Source organism: Lotus japonicus, chromosome 6 (assembly GCF_012489685.1).
Source record: "Lotus japonicus ecotype B-129 chromosome 6, LjGifu_v1.2".
Taxonomy (NCBI): Eukaryota; Viridiplantae; Streptophyta; class Magnoliopsida; order Fabales; family Fabaceae; genus Lotus; species Lotus japonicus.
In genome coordinates this window covers 63,498,795-63,516,962 of record NC_080046.1, presented here as the reverse complement: position 1 = coordinate 63,516,962, position 18,168 = coordinate 63,498,795, and the positions used below count along the sequence as shown (strand labels likewise).

At 38.8% G+C, this 18,168-nt stretch overlaps 2 protein-coding genes and 1 pseudogene across 2 annotated transcripts; all 3 read left to right on the top strand.

The window, feature by feature from the left end:
- Nucleotides 1-1,457: 1,457 nt before the first annotated feature.
- On the top strand, nt 1,458-2,868 carry LOC130723082 (pyridoxal 5'-phosphate synthase subunit PDX1.3). Its single transcript, XM_057574007.1, has one exon. It carries the CDS (start codon nt 1,609-1,611, stop codon nt 2,539-2,541), a length of 933 nt encoding a protein of 310 aa, XP_057429990.1. The 5' UTR covers nt 1,458-1,608; the 3' UTR covers nt 2,542-2,868.
- Nucleotides 2,869-11,882: 9,014 nt separating this feature from the next.
- Nucleotides 11,883-12,632, top strand: LOC130726009 (uncharacterized). Its single transcript, XM_057577212.1, has one exon. The coding sequence runs from the start codon at nt 11,884-11,886 to the stop codon at nt 12,331-12,333; it is 450 nt and encodes a 149-aa protein (XP_057433195.1). The 5' UTR covers nt 11,883; the 3' UTR covers nt 12,334-12,632.
- Nucleotides 12,633-14,965: 2,333 nt separating this feature from the next.
- LOC130725759 (60S ribosomal protein L7-4-like) lies at nt 14,966-17,856 on the top strand (annotated as a pseudogene).
- The last annotated feature ends 312 nt before the right edge of the window (nt 17,857-18,168 follow it).

Sequence of the window (18,168 nt, the reverse complement as noted above, 5' to 3'; positions counted from 1 at the left end):
GGACGGCAAAGAGTATCCCATTTAAGCCAATGCATGGTTCGGTGACTTACATCACCTCCCCAATAGAAACGGCTAATCATCCTTTCAATCTGAGAGCACAAACCATCCAGGAGAAGGAAACAAGACATCACATAGGAAGGTATGGCTAAATTAATTTTAGTTATTTTAAAATATAGACTCATTCATGAAAGTGTAAAATAATTAAATTTAATAGAATTATTAATTTTTAAATTATTTTTTTACTCAAATATAAATTTGATATATTTTTCCTTATCATATATTGTTCTTATCATGTGCACTCCAAACATAGGATGAGATAAGAATCTTTCATGCTCTTATCATATCTTGTTGCTATCATATTCACATATCTTATCCTATCATATTCAATTCTAACCACCAAACGGTCCCATCATTTTTTTTCCTTACCTCTTATATACCAAAAAAAACAAACATTTAATTTTTTTTCTTACTGCTCTTTACTTACTTTCTATGACTTTCTATGTTCAGATTTTTCTCATAAAACAAGCAAAGAATAAAGGACAATCTCAATCATCTCGAACAATGAGGGAATGGTTATTTGACAGTTTATAATTTATATATTGAAGTTTTTGATAGTATTAAAAAAATGAAGATATCATTCACTATTTCTATAAATATAAATCGTCTTACAAATTTAAAATTTATGGGTTCATGATTGACAATTGATCTCATGTACCCTTAAAAAATGTATATTACCTTACACGTAAAAATTTATGGTTTCATGAATCATATGATTGACATAACTCTTTGTTTAAAGACTGAAAAAACATAAACTTCTCTTCTAATCTCTTTGTGAGAAGATTTGATTGCATTAAGTTTTGACTCAAAATGATTTCATTTATTTTGTAATTAGTTTGTAATAAATTATATTCTCTAGTCAGTTATTTCTTAATATAAATATATATTTTTATCAAGTATGAAGAATTGCTATAATAATCAATTACCCCACATTTTTTAGGTCGCGTAATGTCATCCTGAACTTTTTTCTTTTGGTTATAAAAATGGTAGAACGAAAAGAAAACACCTTTAAATTATCGGCAAGGCACCAATGACATGCTGGGGAGACCAACAGATGTCCACCTCCTAAAAGGAGTGTCAGGGGTTGAAACCCTCGACCTATGATAAGGTAAAAGTTAAATTCGAAATCTGAAATCAGTTGTGCCAACTCATGTCAACAACATCACCCTAATTTAAACAGATTTGATTACATGAAATCCTCACTCTGAAGTGAGAATCATACTCACGTAAAATCTCATTTGCTTTGTAATTTCTTAGTCAAACTGATTTGTCATTCCTTCCCCATAATACAGCAACCTAGCATTAATTCACCATATATATATTTCCCAAATTTCAAAAGATTGAAAAGCAGAATTATAATTATCGAGAAATATAGGGTGATAGGAACAAAATAAAAGATAATAGTATTGCGTGGCTCTTTTTAACTTGAAGTGTTGAAGGCAGCCACTCACTACTTAATTCCACCGCACATCACCATTCCATTCATCATCCCTACCCTCTTCAACCCTCTCTTCCATTTCCATTGATTCCCATTTCTCTCCCTCAACAACAATGGAAGGATCTGGAGTCGTCACTGTCTACGGCAACGGCGCCGCAATCACCGAGACCAAGAAATCCCCCTTCTCCGTCAAAGTCGGCCTCGCTCAGATGCTCCGCGGCGGCGTCATCATGGACGTCGTCAACGCCCAACAAGCCCGCATCGCCGAAGAAGCCGGCGCCTGCGCCGTCATGGCCCTCGAGCGTGTCCCCGCCGACATCCGCGCCCAAGGCGGCGTCGCTCGCATGAGCGACCCTCAGCTCATCAAGGAAATCAAACAAGCCGTCACCATCCCCGTCATGGCCAAAGCCCGCATCGGCCATTTCGTCGAAGCCCAGATCCTCGAAGCCATCGGCGTCGATTACGTCGACGAGAGCGAGGTCCTCACTCTCGCCGACGAGGATAACCACATCAACAAGCACAATTTCCGCATCCCCTTCGTCTGCGGCTGCCGCAACCTTGGTGAAGCCCTCCGCCGTGTTCGTGAAGGCGCCGCCATGATTCGCACCAAGGGTGAGGCGGGGACTGGGAACATCGTTGAGGCGGTGAGGCATGTGAGGTCTGTGATGGGTGACATTAGGGTTCTCAGGAACATGGATGATGATGAGGTCTTCACGTTTGCCAAGAAAATCGCTGCTCCTTATGATCTCGTCATGCAGACCAAGCAGCTTGGGAGGCTTCCGGTGGTTCATTTTGCTGCTGGTGGTGTTGCTACCCCTGCTGATGCGGCTTTGATGATGCAGCTTGGTTGTGACGGTGTGTTTGTTGGCTCTGGTGTTTTCAAGAGTGGTGATCCTGCGAAGCGTGCCAGGGCGATTGTGCAGGCTGTGACGCACTACAGTGACCCGGGGCTGCTGGCGGAGATTAGCTGCGGATTGGGGGAGGCTATGGTTGGGCTCAATTTGAATGACAGCAATGTTGAGAGGTTTGCTAATCGGTCTGAATGAATGATTGATTTCTCTGTTTCATCATCATCGTATGGTCTGCTCTGTTGGATTGGAATTCTGTCTGAAAGGGTTTTCTAGTATTTTTAGTTGTTTGTTTATTTCATGGTAATAAGGTTATGTTTTTGTTTCTTATGGTTTAAGATTAAACCATGTTAGTTGGAAACAGAGGGGATAAAAATCTAGCCATTTGGGGCTTGTAATATGCTGATACTTAGTTTTTTTTTCATATTCAATGTCATAGTGTTCGAACTAGTATGTCGGGTCATTGGATTTATCATGAAATAGAACCATTATTGTTGGAATATTGAATTTTATTCTTGATCTTAATTTTAATCTTTGCTCATTGAATTGGATTTCCTATCAGTTCTCCTGTCCTTTTCACTCTGGTGTTGAAATGCTATTATCTGTTTCTCTTGGAGTATATCCGGTTTGTGATAGTTGGACAGGGCTTGTAATGCAGGAAATGATATTCCAAGGTTGACAATTTTATGTTGACTGAAGTACTAGTTAGATGTTGAAAGTTATTGTTCTGAGTTCCATTTGAGATTTCTGAATGTCAATTGTTTCTTTTGTAATTTATTGACATTTATCAATTGAACATGGAACTAGGAAGAACATGCACTGGACACAGACTCTCACAAACCCACAACATGACTGTTATCTAAAATATAGGGCATTTTTAGACAACATGTGTGTCCTTGGATGTATGCACTCGCGCGCGTGCAGTGTTTGTATTAGTGTAGAGCATATCAGTTGAGATGTTTTTAACCATGCTTGGATGATTGAATGATGAAGCACTAGTTACATGTTGGAAGGTATTGCTCTGAGTTCCATTTGAGGTCTTTGAATGTCAATTGTGAATATTGCTCGCGCGCATGTCAAGTTATTGCTCACGTGCATGTGAATATGCCCCCGTGCGTGCATGGTGTGTGTGTGCGCGCGTGTGTATGCCCGCGCGTGTGCAGGATGTGTGTGGAGTGCATCAGTTGAGATCATAAAGAGTTGATGTCAATCATGAATTAATGATTGGCATTTTGACTCACTTTCACAAACACACAACACGACTAATATCTAAATATTGGACATTCGTAGACAACATGTTGGCGTGTGTGTATGCATGCTTGCGTGCAGTGTTTATGTGGGGAGCGTATCAGTTGAGATCACAAGAGTTAATGCCAATCATGATGATTGTATGGTGAAACATTAGTTATTAGTTAGATGTCGAAAGTTATTGGTCTGAGTTCCGTTTGAGGTCTCTGAATGTTAATTGTGTATGCATTTCTGCCTGTGCAGTATTTTGTGTGTTGTGTTCTTGTGTATGCACTTTCGCGTCTGCAATGTTTGTGTTCATTTGGTCAGATAAAGAGTTAATGTCTACGTTGCTTGAGTGATTGTACCGTCAAGAGTATCTTAGTTTTTCCACTCAAAGAATCCCTAAATATACATGATATGTGTGTTATAATGTCATTTGTGTACATATATGAATATCATCTCATTTGTGTTATAATGTTCAAATGGACATGGAATATTTTTCAATTTGCCATGCTGGTCTCTTTTTTTCTATTCGGTACTGTGATCATTGCCATCTTATTTGAATTATAGTGTAATCACACTATTTTTCCATGTTCACATTTGATACTTTGCAATAATTGAGTTGTCACAGAGGGTTAATTTTTTGTTTAGTGTGGATAGTATTGTATGCTCAACCTTGTATATACTGATAGGAAATAGTGATATATAAGATGTATGTCACTTGTTGTTTGTGAAATGACCAAGCCATGAAAGCTCATAGAGAACTAATCTAATGATGGGTACTCAACTTCTGGGGCTGTACTTTTATTTGCTCGAACTGCTAGGGCTATACCGCTATACTAGAAGTTCATTTCAACAAATACCAGATTTTGTTACTTCTTTACCTGTGTCCGAGTATGTTACTATAGTCTCAAGTAACCAAAATTCCGTCTGTATTCACCTAAAAGCACTTTCATCCTAATCCATTCAGACATGGATTTCTGTTCAAAGTTCTTTTTAGTCTTGCAAACGAAAATCCAAACATTCTTGTGGCCATTCTCTGCTGGTGAACTCCTCTCCACACCTTAACATGCACCTTTGGGGAAAGGCAGAGAGCATTGACAAGATTAAGATTACCTAGGTATTGGTTTTATGTTGTCCCCTGTATTCCATCCCCTGTTTGTGCTTTCTTTCTTAGCTTCCTTTCTATTTAGAAGCCCAAAGTTGTGTATCGGGTGATGGGAAGATTGAATCACATTGCGGTTCACATCTGATGTCATCATAGTCAAAAGCGACAGTTATCTTGCTTAAGTTCAATGTTTCATCCGATGTCATCATAGGAAAAAGCCACAGTTTATTACTGATGTATCTTGCATAGGTTCAATGTTTCAATCAAGTTCGCTGAATTGGAAAAACCAGTTTATACAGTTCAAAAAACCGGTCAGGTTCAGTTCTTTGATCAATGTTATCCGGTTTGGTTTACCAAATGTTACCAAACATGACTGAACCGTGCTCCCCCACTTCTTCGTTACTTGCACAAGCCTTGTTCTCAATTTTGATCCCCAGAATAAGAGTCCCAGCAAATGAACTATACATAAATAGGGGATGTTTCAAATGAGAACACTTGTTATTGTGAGAAACGAGAACTCGTAATATTACGTTAGATTAAAATAAAAGGCCCGGATTAAAATTCCATTTAAGATGGTCATGTGATGTAATCTTCTTCTCCCCATTCTCCTACGTTGTTAGTTTCTATTCATCATATTTGAGCTGCAATTTCCAGCCACCTGCAGAGCTCCTCCAATTTGAAGGAGGTGTTGCCATATTGTTGGGGGAAATACTCAAATACCATATGCACTACCCATTTCTCGTACCCCCCATATCTCCAACTTCACCACTTTGCTGAGCTCCCCACATCTAGCATCACCGATACTGATTGTCTTTTCAGATTTCTTCTCTCCCTTGCTTCTCATTGTTGATCTGAACAAGCACCGTAACTGAAAGTTGTTATTGGTCTCTGTCATCTTCATTGCTTTTAGTACGCCCACATTATCTGATAAGCACAATATACCATCATTAATGTGAAAATGCATGTTTTGAGCGTCCATCTTTCTCTTTATGATATGGGGATTTGGTCCTGCTCGTTTGACAATAAATCAAGACATAAGAGAATTGTCAAAATCATCACCAGGATAATTATAAAGAGAAAGCTACTCCCCTAAGAGATTTGTCAAAAGCATCACCAGGAGTATAAGAAAAAGGGGAACTATATGGATAAGAATTTCCCCGCGTGCAAGAAAGGAAAATTCAACCATGCATGATAATCCAAATCTTTACTTGGGTGCAGTGTTATCAGACTCGACCCAGTGATCGACTCGGTCAGGGCATTGGGTCAATGAGTCACTGATATGACAATTGAGTCACTGATAGAATTGTTTGACTCGGTTGATACTAAAAAAAAGATTAAAAAATTCATAATACCAAATCAAAATATCACAAAATGTGATATACATTAAAATAAATGTCACAAGTAAATATTGTCACTTTTGAAACTGTGGTTTTAGTTATTTTATGTGATAATGTTTTATATGTTTGTAATGATTTATGAATAATAATAAGATAACTTTTTTAATATATTTTTTATTGGGTTTTGTGTTATATTTTAATCACTACTTAGATTTTTGTTACGTTTTTCATGGTTAATTTTGTTATTTAACAAGCAACTCATGATTTTTTTTTTGACAGGGAACTGAATAATTCATTAAGGAGAAAGGGACATAATGTCCAAGAGTACATACTGTTGAATACAATGGGGAGTGACACCAACCCACTCATTATCATCATGAGCCAAAGAAAATCTAGATAATTCATGTGCCACCCTATTAGCATTTCTACCTACATGACATATATTAAAACTAGCAAATTGACAAACTAACTGAAGAATCTGTTGCAGCAGAACACCTAGGTACGAGCCATTGCATTTACGCTTCAAAATGGATTGTACAATACTAAGACAATCTGATTCAATTTTCACAATAGAAAAACCACAATCCAACGCCATTTGCAAACCCAATTTAATGGCAGAAGCCTCTGCATATTCAGGACCAAACGCAGCTCTCAGAAGTCGGGTTCTAGCAGCCAACACATTCCCAAACTGATTTCTGATGACCAAGCCAAGGCCCCAAGTAGAATCGGTACCTGCTGCATCAACGTTGATGGTAATACTCCCTGGAACCGGAACCTGCCACCGCTGCTGAGGTTTGTCTCGAGATCCCAGCTCCCTCTTCTCCCTACTCATCTGTTGCAGACGCTGATATTCATACAGGTTCCCAATTGCAGCTTCCACGACCCCTTGAACAGAGCTCCCTTTCTCCTCAAAGCATAATAGATTTCTGGCTTTCCATATATGATAGCAAATCACAGCAAAAAGTTCAGCGACTTCCGTAGGCGCTGAGAGAAGCAACGAACATGCCCAAGCACTCATACTTTGTTCCACTTCCAACGGCCATGTGAATCCAAGCGATGAAGCAAACCAAACACACCTAGCCCAGGGGCAATCTCGCAAAACATGCTCCACTGATTCAGAAATTTGAACGCACCTAGGACATGAGAACGGACACCGCACTCCTCGATTCCAAAGCTTCTGTCTGGTAGGCACAATACCTTTAATTATTCTCCATACAAAATGAGCATATCTTGGAGCAATCTTCAGCTGCCACAAACGATTCCATGCTACATCACTACTGCTCTCAGATGAGGAGGCCACCCCCTGTCCTTCCCAATCCCGAATGCAATGATATGCAGAACGTACGGTGAAGAGACCATTCTGTGTTGCAGCCCAAACCAGAGAGTCTTGTTGCTGCAAACCTTCAAGAGGGATAAGAGCAATTTGGGTCGATTCAAAAGGGAGGAAAAGTTGTTGTAACAAATCCATCCGCCAAGAGTTATTTGACCTGTCAATTAAGTCAAAAACGTGGGTGAAATCACTGTCAGCAGGCTTCGGAGACCAAATTTGATGGCCTGGTTGATTGGGCAGCCAATTATCACCCCATATACGCACATCCATACCATTCCCCACCCTCCAAAAAGAGCCTTTTTTGATCACCCAAGCTGCCTGATGAATACTATGCCAGGTATAGCTCGAGAGACCCCCAACAGATGATTCAATGAATGTAGTTCTTGGGAAATAACGTGCTTTTAAACACTTGTACATCAGCGAATCAGTACATGTAGAGAGCCTCCAACCTTGTTTAGCAAGCATCGCATCATTAAAAGCTTTGACCCGCCTAAACCCCATACCACCATCCCGCTTTGGTTGACACAAAGAATTCCAATTCACCCAATGGATTTTCCTCTCACCATTTTTACTACCCCACCAGAATCTACTAATCATACTTTCAATATGTTGGCACAAACCCAAGGGTAGAGAAAAGCAACTCATAATATATGTAGGGATGGCTTGGGCCACCGATTTAATTAACACCTCTCGTCCTGCCACAAAGAGAGCCTTCTCTTTCCATCCTTTTAGCTTTTTCCACACCCGCTCCTGAACAAAATTGAAAACTTGATTTTTGGACCGTCCCACAAAAGTAGGTAAACCAAGATACTTGGATTGGATCTCCACTGCCTTAACCTGCAATCTCCCCTGAATGGCATTTTTTCTTTCTTCTGAAACATTTCGGCTATAAGAGATCTCTGATTTATCCAAGTTCACCAGTTGCCCTGAAATTTGTTGGTAAGTAACTAAAATCTGGTTCACAGCATCTACCTCCTCATCTCTTGCTCTAAAAAATAAGATACTGTCATCAGCAAGAAATAGATGGGAAACTTCTGGAGCCTGTGGTGTCAAACGAATTCCATGAAGGACCTGATTTTCTTGTGCCTGCAAAAGGAGACCAGAAAAGACCTCTGCACACAGAATGAAAAGATATGGAGATAAAGGATCCCCCTGTCTCAAACCCCGTGAGGAAGAGAAAAGGCTCCCAGGTCTTCCATTCAGGATCACTGAGAAAGAAGCAGTGGAAACACACTTTAAGATAAGATCTGTCATCCGCTGTGGAAATCCCATAGAAGAGAGCACCAAGCGTAAAAAACTCCACTCAATCCTGTCATATGCCTTCGCCATATCTAATTTCAAACCAACATAACCCACTTTTCCAGTTGCCCGCTTCCTCATGTGATGGAAAGAATCAAAAGCAATCAAGGCATTATCTGTTATCAATCTGCCTGGCACAAATGCACTCTGGAAGGGCCCCACAATAGATGGCAGAACACACTTCATTCTGTTGGCCACTGTCTTTGTAATCAATTTGAAAATCACATTACACAGAGAAATTGGCCTGAAATCCTTTGTATGCTTTGGCTTCTTGACCTTCGGGATAAGGCATAAGAGGGTATGGTTAAACCTCTCCGGACTTGCCCCTCCATTCAGAACTTCCAACACAAACTGTGTAATATCCTCTCCAACAACAAGCCAGAATTTTTTATAAAAAAGAGCAGGGAGACCATCTGGACCAGGAGCTGCTGTAGGTTTCATTTGCATGAGTGCCTCATAAACTTCCTCATTAGAGTAATCACCATCCAAGACCCCATACATGGCATTAGAGATCTGATTTTGCACAACATCCACAGCTCCTTCCACCAAATTAGGATTACCTGAAGAAAAAAGATCTTGAAAGAAATTTGTCATAATGACAGCAATGTCTTCCTCTCTTTAATAGCTTATTTTAGTAAAAACAAAATTGAAACTAGCTTATTTTAGTAATTTAAATCAAGCAAATCTATCTATCTATCTATCTATCTATCTATCTATAAACTATATTGTTGTTCCTTTGTTGTCATACATTTTGTTAAAAACAACCTGATGTCCTAGCCGATGTTGTGACATCTGCTTTTGTGAAGGCCAGGACATTTGTCCTGACTGGCGTGCAATGTGGGTCCCTTTTGTTATTGGTTTGGAGGATGTGATTTGTTATTACTTGAGATTCAAGTAACTTATTAAAGGGAGATATACGCGGGTTGTTTATTGTTGGAACAAATCAGTGATTGGAGATTTGTTTCTATTCTTAAGTTGTTAATCACTCATATCATATCTTGGAAGATTCTGTGCTGATATGAGTTGGATCAGAGTTGTTCTTCAGCCCAAGAAACCCTAGTGCCACCTCTGCTGAAGTATAAATAGAACAAAGACCTAAAACGTGAGTCACCAGAGCTAAGATTGAAGATCAAGTGTTTTAGGATTGTAAGTTGTGTTTTGTTCCTGTTATTTGTGAACTGTTCTTGCTCCCTGATTCTATAAAGCAAGTTTCAGTTCTGTGTTGTGTTTGAGTGTCAAACAAACTCTGTGTTATTGTTGTTCACCAATCACTGTGGCAGTGATTGAGAGAAAGTGAGAGGGGCTCTCATACTTAGGTTGAGATTCTAAGTAGAAATACACTGGGTAGATTAGGAAGTGAACTATGAACTGAGTTGTTCATGAGTGTCTGTAATTCCTGAATCTTGAGATAGTGGATTTCCTTTCTTTGGGTGCATGCAAACCCTCCAGACGTAGGTGAAGTTTCACCGAACTGGGTTACCAATCTTCTGTGTTCTACTTTATTATTTTTCTGGTTTTGTTACTGTTAGTCAGTTGTCGAATCGGTTGTCCCAGCATCGCGTTCGACATCTGTCCTGTGCGAGAACCGTATTTTCAATTGGTATCAGAGCAGGCACCCTATTCTGTTGGGTGAGCTCCAGGGAATATATACTGTTCTCAAGGACAACATTATGGATGGAAGAAGATCAATCTATATGCCACCAATTTTGGATGGTACCAATTATGACTACTAGAAGGCTCGAATGGTGGTTTTTCTCAAATCTATGGACAGTATAACATGGAAGGCAATAGTCAAGGGGTGGAAACATCCTGTGATAGCATCCACAACTGAATTGAAGCCTGAAGATAAGTGGACAAAGAAAGAAGATGACGAAGCTCTTGGAAACTCCAAAGCCTTGAATGCTATTTTTAATGGAGTTGACAAAAATATGTTCAGGTTAATCAACACATGTACTGTGGCTAAAGAAGCATGGGAGATTCTCAAGACTGCCCATGAAGGAACATCAAGAGTTCGTATGTCAAAGCTTCAGCTTCTTACAACTCAGTTTGAGACTATGAAGATGAATGAGGATGAATCCATATATGAGTTTCACATGCGTATAAGGGATCTAGCCAACTCTTCTTTTGCCTTAGGGGAACCCATGTCTGAAGAAAAGTTAGCAAGAAAGATTCTCAGGTCTCTCCCCAAGAGGTTTGATATGAAGGTAACTGCCATTGAAGAAGCCCAAGACATCAGTAGCATCAAGGTTGATGAACTCATTGGTTCCTTGCAAACCTTTGAGATGTCTCTTAATGGTAGATATGAGAAGAAGGCGAAGAGTATAACTTTTGTGTCCAACACTGAAGAAGATGAAGATCAGAGGGACAAGGATACTGATGCAAACATTGCAGAAGCTGTATCATTACTTAACAAAGCGTTGGAGAGTTTGGGCAGAATGTCAAATACAAATGTCCTGGACAATGTGTCGGACAATGTGAAGAATACTGAATTTCAACTCAAAGACAAACATGAGAATGATACAACCAAGGCTATTCATGTAAAGGCTCTCACTGGGAAGTGCTATTCTGATGCTGAGTCAAGTGATGGTGATGAGCAAGAACTAGTTGAAACCTACAAATTGTTGCTGGCTAAGTGGGAGGAATCATGTACGTATGGTGAGAAAATAAGAAAAGAAGTCAAAGATTTGATTGCTGAGAAGAAGCAACTTCAGAGTAATAACTCCAGTTTGCAAGAAGAAGTAAAGACCATCAGCAAGTTGCGTGAGGAGAATGAGAAACTTCAGATCACTAATGTAAAACTGCAGGAGGAGGTAACATTACTGAACTCAAAGCTTGAAGGTATGAAAAAGTATATTCGTATGATGAATAAAAGCACTAATGTGTTAGAGGAGATTCTAGAAGTTGGGAAAACAGTTGGAGATATGGAGGGGATAGGCTTCAGCTACAAGAGTGCAAAGAAGTCTGCTTCATCTGAAAAGCAAACTAAGCAACCAATGTCAGACCCAATGTCGCATCATTCTGTACGACATGTGTACCCTCAGTTTAGAAAATCCAAGAAATTTACTTGGAGATGTCATCACTGTGGCAAACTTGGTCATATAAGGCCCTACTGTTACAAGCTATATGGATATCCTCAGTCTCATGATCAACCAAGGACTAATCCACAAGTAGCTTCATCAAGGAAAGAGTGGAAACCTAAAGAAGGAGTTAGAGTCAAGTTCTTCGGCGAGGAAGAGATGTCTCCACAGCCATCTAGGGTGAATAGATCATATTCAAAGGATGTTGCTCTTCTTAAATCTCCGAGTTCTGGTGTAGATGTTATGAAGGAATGGAGGAAGAAATTTGTTGCTGCAAGTTCTCTTGAAGTCTCAAATGCACCAGCAACTGTTCATGCAAGCATAGGTGAATCTGTAAGTGCAGATCCTAATGTTATTGTGCCTAATGTGATTCATGAGATATCAGTTGAATCTGTTTCTGTTCCCAATGTTGAACCTCATGTTGAGACATTAGTTGAGACTACTTCAGATGTGAATATGGAACCCTCTGCTAGAAATCCAAACCCCATTGTTGACACATCTGAACTTGATCTCCAAATCCATCAATCTGCCTTGGGTTCTGAACCATCTACCGTTTGTAAGAAGTCAGTTATTGAAAGTGTTCATGAATTGTTGTCATTCTGGTCTTAGAAGTGATGGTTTGTTTATGCTGTGCTACCTTTGCCAAATTTGTGTTAAAAAGGGGGAGTAGTTTGGTGAAGAATCTGTGTTGTTTCTGTTGCTGTGAAGACTATGTGTGATTTGCAAGTGTTAGCTTTGGTCTGTAATAAGTTGAAGACTCTTTCAAGACAAGGCTAGTAACTGGTTTATGTTCAAGCTGCTACTGTTCAAGTTGCTACTGGTTTTCTAGTTTACACTTGTTGGATAGTTAGTGTGTGTGCTGCTATGCATATGGTATTTATACTTCAAGCAGTCCACATGGATGCATCATTTGAGGGGGGGGGGTTCCTCTATGGTTGGCTACAAAGATGCATTGATTTGAGGGGGAGTTTTTTTTCCGCTGCTGACTCTATGTGATTTACCCTCTCTGGTTGTGAAGTTGTTTTTAGACAAAATTTGACAAAGGGGGAGATTGTTGTTCCTTTGTTGTCATACATTTTGTTAAAAACAACCTGATGTCCTAGCCGATGTTGTGACATCTGCTTTTGTGAAGGCCAGGACATTTGTCCTGACTGGCGTGCAATGTGGGTCCCTTTTGTTATTGGTTTGGAGGATGTGATTTGTTATTACTTGAGATTCAAGTAACTTATTAAAGGGAGATATACGCGGGTTGTTTATTGTTGGAACAAATCAGTGATTAGAGATTTGTTTCTATTCTTAAGTTGTTAATCACTCATATCATATCTTGGAAGATTCTGTGCTGATATGAGTTGGATCAGAGTTGTTCTTCAGCCCAAGAAACCCTAGTGCCACCTCTGCTGAAGTATAAATAGAACAAAGACCTAAAACGTGAGTCACCAGAGCTAAGATTGAAGATCAAGTGTTTTAGGATTGTAAGTTGTGTTTTGTTCCTGTTATTTGTGAACTGTTCTTGCTCCCTGATTCTATAAAGCAAGTTTCAGTTCTGTGTTGTGTTTGAGTGTCAAACAAACTATGTGTTATTGTTGTTCACCAATCACTGTGGCAGTGATTGAGAGAAAGTGAGAGGGGCTCTCATACTTAGGTTGAGATTCTAAGTAGAAATACACTGAGTAGATTAGGAAGTGAACTATGAACTGAGTTGTTCATGAGTGTCTGTAATTCCTGAATCTTGAGATAGTGGATTTCCTTTCTTTGGGTGCATGCAAACCCTCCAGACGTAGGTGAAGTTTCACCGAACTGGGTTACCAATCTTCTGTGTTCTACTTTATTATTTTTCTGGTTTTGTTACTGTTAGTCAGTTGTCGAACCGGTTGTCCCAGCATCGCGTTCGACATCTGTTATGTGCGAGAACCGTATTTTCATATATAAAGGGAGAGTTTATGCAGTCTTGATGGCAATTTTGTCATTTAATATAGCAATGCGCATGAACTACAATTTTAACATGGGTATTTCAGTAAATCTTGAAATAATTTTATTGGGACTCAATCTCAGCCGTCCATTGCTTTAATCTTTTACGGCTTTGTCTTCTGGCCAAACCTTTAACGATCGCGCCCTCTCGCATTCGCTTTGGAATTAGGATTTCTGTTTCCTTTCTACCACCTCTTCTGATGCTTACGTTTTGGTTCTGCAATCAAGGCTACGGTTTCCATTCCACCACTTCTTCTAACCCTTAGATGTCCGCAACATCAGAGATATGTTCTGGAAGAGAACTCAATTCTCTCATATGTTTCTCCGCGTTCATCACCTGTAGAAACAATTTCCTTTACATGGATTGATGAATTTCTCATAGGTATGCTTAAGTTTTAAAACTTTGGTTTTATCTTGATTTGGGGATGGGGAAATGATTACGAGTTCATATTATTTGGAAATTACATGGGTTTTCGTTATGATTTTAACCAATTTTTATTTAATTTTTTGTGACCAGACAGAGGCAGAAAGAAGGATCAAATATTTCTGACATGAGAGATAAGAAAATTGCTGTGTTATGAAAAATACAAATGTTGAACTGGGATTTTACTGGAAGGAAAAAAAAGAGGTTCTACGGATATGTGAATTAGCAAAAGGAGGAAATTTTAGGGAGGTGAATTCAATATGGCTGCATCAGTAAGCACCCCCTAGGGAAAAAATGACCAAACAATTGATTGGAAAAATGATGATACCCCTTTGCGCTCTGCAGCAAGACAGGTTGAAAACGCAACACAACAGGTATGTATGTCAGCCATATTAGTCCCAAATTAAGGTGTGTGAATAGTTAAATCAATCCCTTTGAATATATGTCAGCCATATTAGTCCCAAATTATGCCCAAATGAAATTTCACTTTATAGTTGGTTTTTATTCCCATTGTCATGTATTCTCTAATAAAATCTTTAGGTTCATCTGAGAGTCAGCCACAAGGAATGAATTTTGATATATATGTTCCCTCGGTTTAGAGATTCAGATGCATCCCTAGTAAGGAAATCACTTTCTATTAATGCTATGGTTCAATGTCTAACATCAAGTACAGAATCATTCCATGAGATACTTGACATATTTCTTTTCTTTCTATATAGTCCCTCAACACTACTGACATAGCATATCAACTTGCATTTACAATATATGCAGGACGTATCAGAACAATACTTATACATTTAATAGAGAACTGAAACATGAAGAAGAACTGAGTGATCAAATTATGAAAGTATGAACCCAGACCGGAAGGTAAGGTAAAGGTAGGAATGTTGGCAAGGAGGTCACTAAACCAAGAATATAGAAAGGAACTTTGCATATGTATATGAGAAGTTTTTTATTGGGGAGGATCTGGTGTAGCAAACCTCTTGATTCTGCAATTAGTAGCATGTCAGATGAAAAGATTTAGTATTTGCATTTGTAAATGGAATTTGTTTAATCTTTCATTGTATCCATTACAGGAGATTATAGATATGTGTGATTATGTTGTTGGGCTAAGGAACCATAGCGAGATAGTTTGGACTCAACTACTCATGTGGTGATAATCAATACAAAATATCCAGAATTTTCAGGGAGTTCTGAGGACAACAGTTTCAATAGTAAGTTAGAACTAAATCCTATCGGGTTACACCTATGTTGGAATAGATAAAAACCAATGGGGATCGCGTCGCCGTCAAGAGGCTTGAGAAAAACAAGGTATTTATATTCATGATTCTCTTCTCTTTTCCCATCATTTTTCTTATAAGATTCAAGGGTTGAATTCTATTTGCGTGTTCTGTTTCATGGATGTCGCCATTTAGATTGCAATGCGTGATGATATAATTGTATTCATTTATTTTTTAGTTTTTTCCTCATTTACTCTCCAATTGTGGTTTTGTTTCGGTTAATGGGTTAGGAAGCATTATGGGTTTTTCATTTCAAGAGGCACTGTTCATTTTTTAGTCCTGCTATATGTTTGGAGTTTGAAGTTTGAACTGTTGGTTAATGATCAATTTCTATTTATTTATGTTTTGTTAATTGTAAAGTAGTTCTTCCAATTCCTAATGATTGTTCCCCACTGCATATATCATTCCTATGTTGCACTTAATTGGCTTATCGGACCCAGCGGTGACGACGGGCTCAATATCGGATTGGAGGAGGAGGAGGAGACGATGAGGAAGAGCCTAGCATGGTCGAGGGAGATTTGAAGAGACTTGGCGATGGCACCCAAGCTGACCAGAACACCGGTAAGATCCCTTTCAACCACGCCCTATTTCTGCATTTATTATTCGCCATTCTTATTTTGGCCTTTCATCATTTTGCATTTTCGGTGAGACTAGGCCTTTAGAATATTTTTTTTTAATTGTAAGGAGGGTTGCATTGAAATCCCCCAAGAAGGAGGCGAGAGGTTCATCAGCCTTTTGGTAAATCCTATGACCTTATCTTATACTCCCTCCGGTCCTATTTATAAGCATGAAAGAGAAGAAAAATCTTGGTCCTTTTTATAAGAACCAAATGAAAGTTTGAGCTATATTAATGATTTTTTTCCAATGATGCCCTTATTAATTCTAACTTGTAAAATGTGTCTCATTAATTATTCTCTCTCTCTTTTTCACTTTCCAACACTAATAATAAAGGGTAATTTTGGAAGTTTATTTTGATTCAAGACATATTTAATGCATTTTATCTAGTTTAACTACATTTCTTAAACTATGTGAATTTTTTTTTTGATGCTTATAAATAGGACCGGAGGGAGTAACTTTTCAAGATTGAACATTGGAGGTTATCATGCTAAATTACCGACCATCAAACAGTTTTCCATTTTTACAAGTAAGCAATTTCTGAGTGTGTTTGTAAACAGTCCCTGATTTTAATGTTGTGATCCGAGAACAACTTCAAAGAAAGTCATGCTTTGCCTGGAGTTATCATAGAGACATGGCGAGATGCAAAATCTGAAAAGAGATTGGTCTATAGCATGACTTTTCTTAGGGCTGTTGTAGTTCTTCAGCCAACACTATTTTGATAAGCTAAGTTGATGTTATTTGACAAATGACAAGGACTGGTGCAAATCAAATTTTAATTTCTTAGTGATGACCTTGAGAGCAGTTGAAGGTGAAACAATAGCAGCATCAAGTGTACAAATTATTTTGGGACTCAGTCAGTCAAGGGCCATTTATTCTAGGTAAGCTCTTCTTTACGATGTGAAATGCATATACATATTCCATAATGAAGTTATATGAACATCTAAGTTAAAAACCTCTTCTTGGCTCATATTGTTTACCATTATTGATCAAATTCTCTTTGCAGGTACGACATTGCGTTGAAGAAGTAGAAGAGGTGAAGGCATTTGTTCCAGAGTCTGTGCCGGAAAAGCAGAAGTGGGTAGAGGAATGTGCCTTGGTGAAAAAGTACGAGCTTCAAGCTGCTAAGAAGAAAAGAGCGGAGAGTCGTAAGCTGGCTACAACAAGGCTAAGCAGTATGTCAAGGAGTGCAATGAGCAGAAAAATGAATGGATTTGATTGAAATGTGAGGCAAAGCTTAAAAGTTGATTTTATGTTGATTCTGATGCTAAGCTCTTATTTTATTATTCGCATCCGTGGTATTAATCCCATGCATCCTAAGACAAGGAGGATCTTGCAGCTGTTGAGGTTGAGACAGATTTTTAATGGAGTTTTTCTTAAAGTTAACAAATCAACAATGAAAATGTTGCACAGTTGAGCCCAAATCTGAAGAGTGCAAGTATGGAAAGTATAACCATCTCTGTTTGCTCAAAAAAAAAACCATCTCTGTTATTGTTTCACCTTCAAGCATTGAACTGCCCTGATTGATAACTCTGTTATTGAGGAGGCTCTGGGTAAGTATGGAATTATGAGACTTTATCCATGGGATCCTGACTGTTGGGCCTCATTTTAAGGAGGCAAACAACCTTTTGCCATTTAGGCTCAAGGTTCCTTTGGGGCGCTTGAAGAAGGAGATGAGCTACTATGTTGAAGAAGGTGATGCCAGAATCAGGGGGAATTATGTCAATGAGCTAACCAGTGCATGAATTAAGCAGTGGCAATGTTCAGTGATTAGTTAAGGCAAATCAATCTTTCGCAGGCTTTAGAACAAGATCATGCATTTTCATATTTGAAATTTTGGGAATGACATGTTTGAGGCTTTCAAAAAATCATTTTACCAACACTGAATTTGTTTTTCATATTTTATGTTTGGGTGATGAGTTCCGTTTGATGATAACGTTTGTGAACAATTGTTAACATAAACATGAAAAATATTGGCTAAAAATCATTTTTAAATGGTAAAAATTCGTTGATGTTATGGCAAATCATTTTTGTCCCCAAAGAATAGCCCAAGTAGCAAGAGCTGGGAACATATGGGTTGAGAGGGGGAGATCCAGGGGTCAACCCTTGAAGGGTGCAATTTATTTTTGCGATGTACCAAAAAAAATCATCATAAAA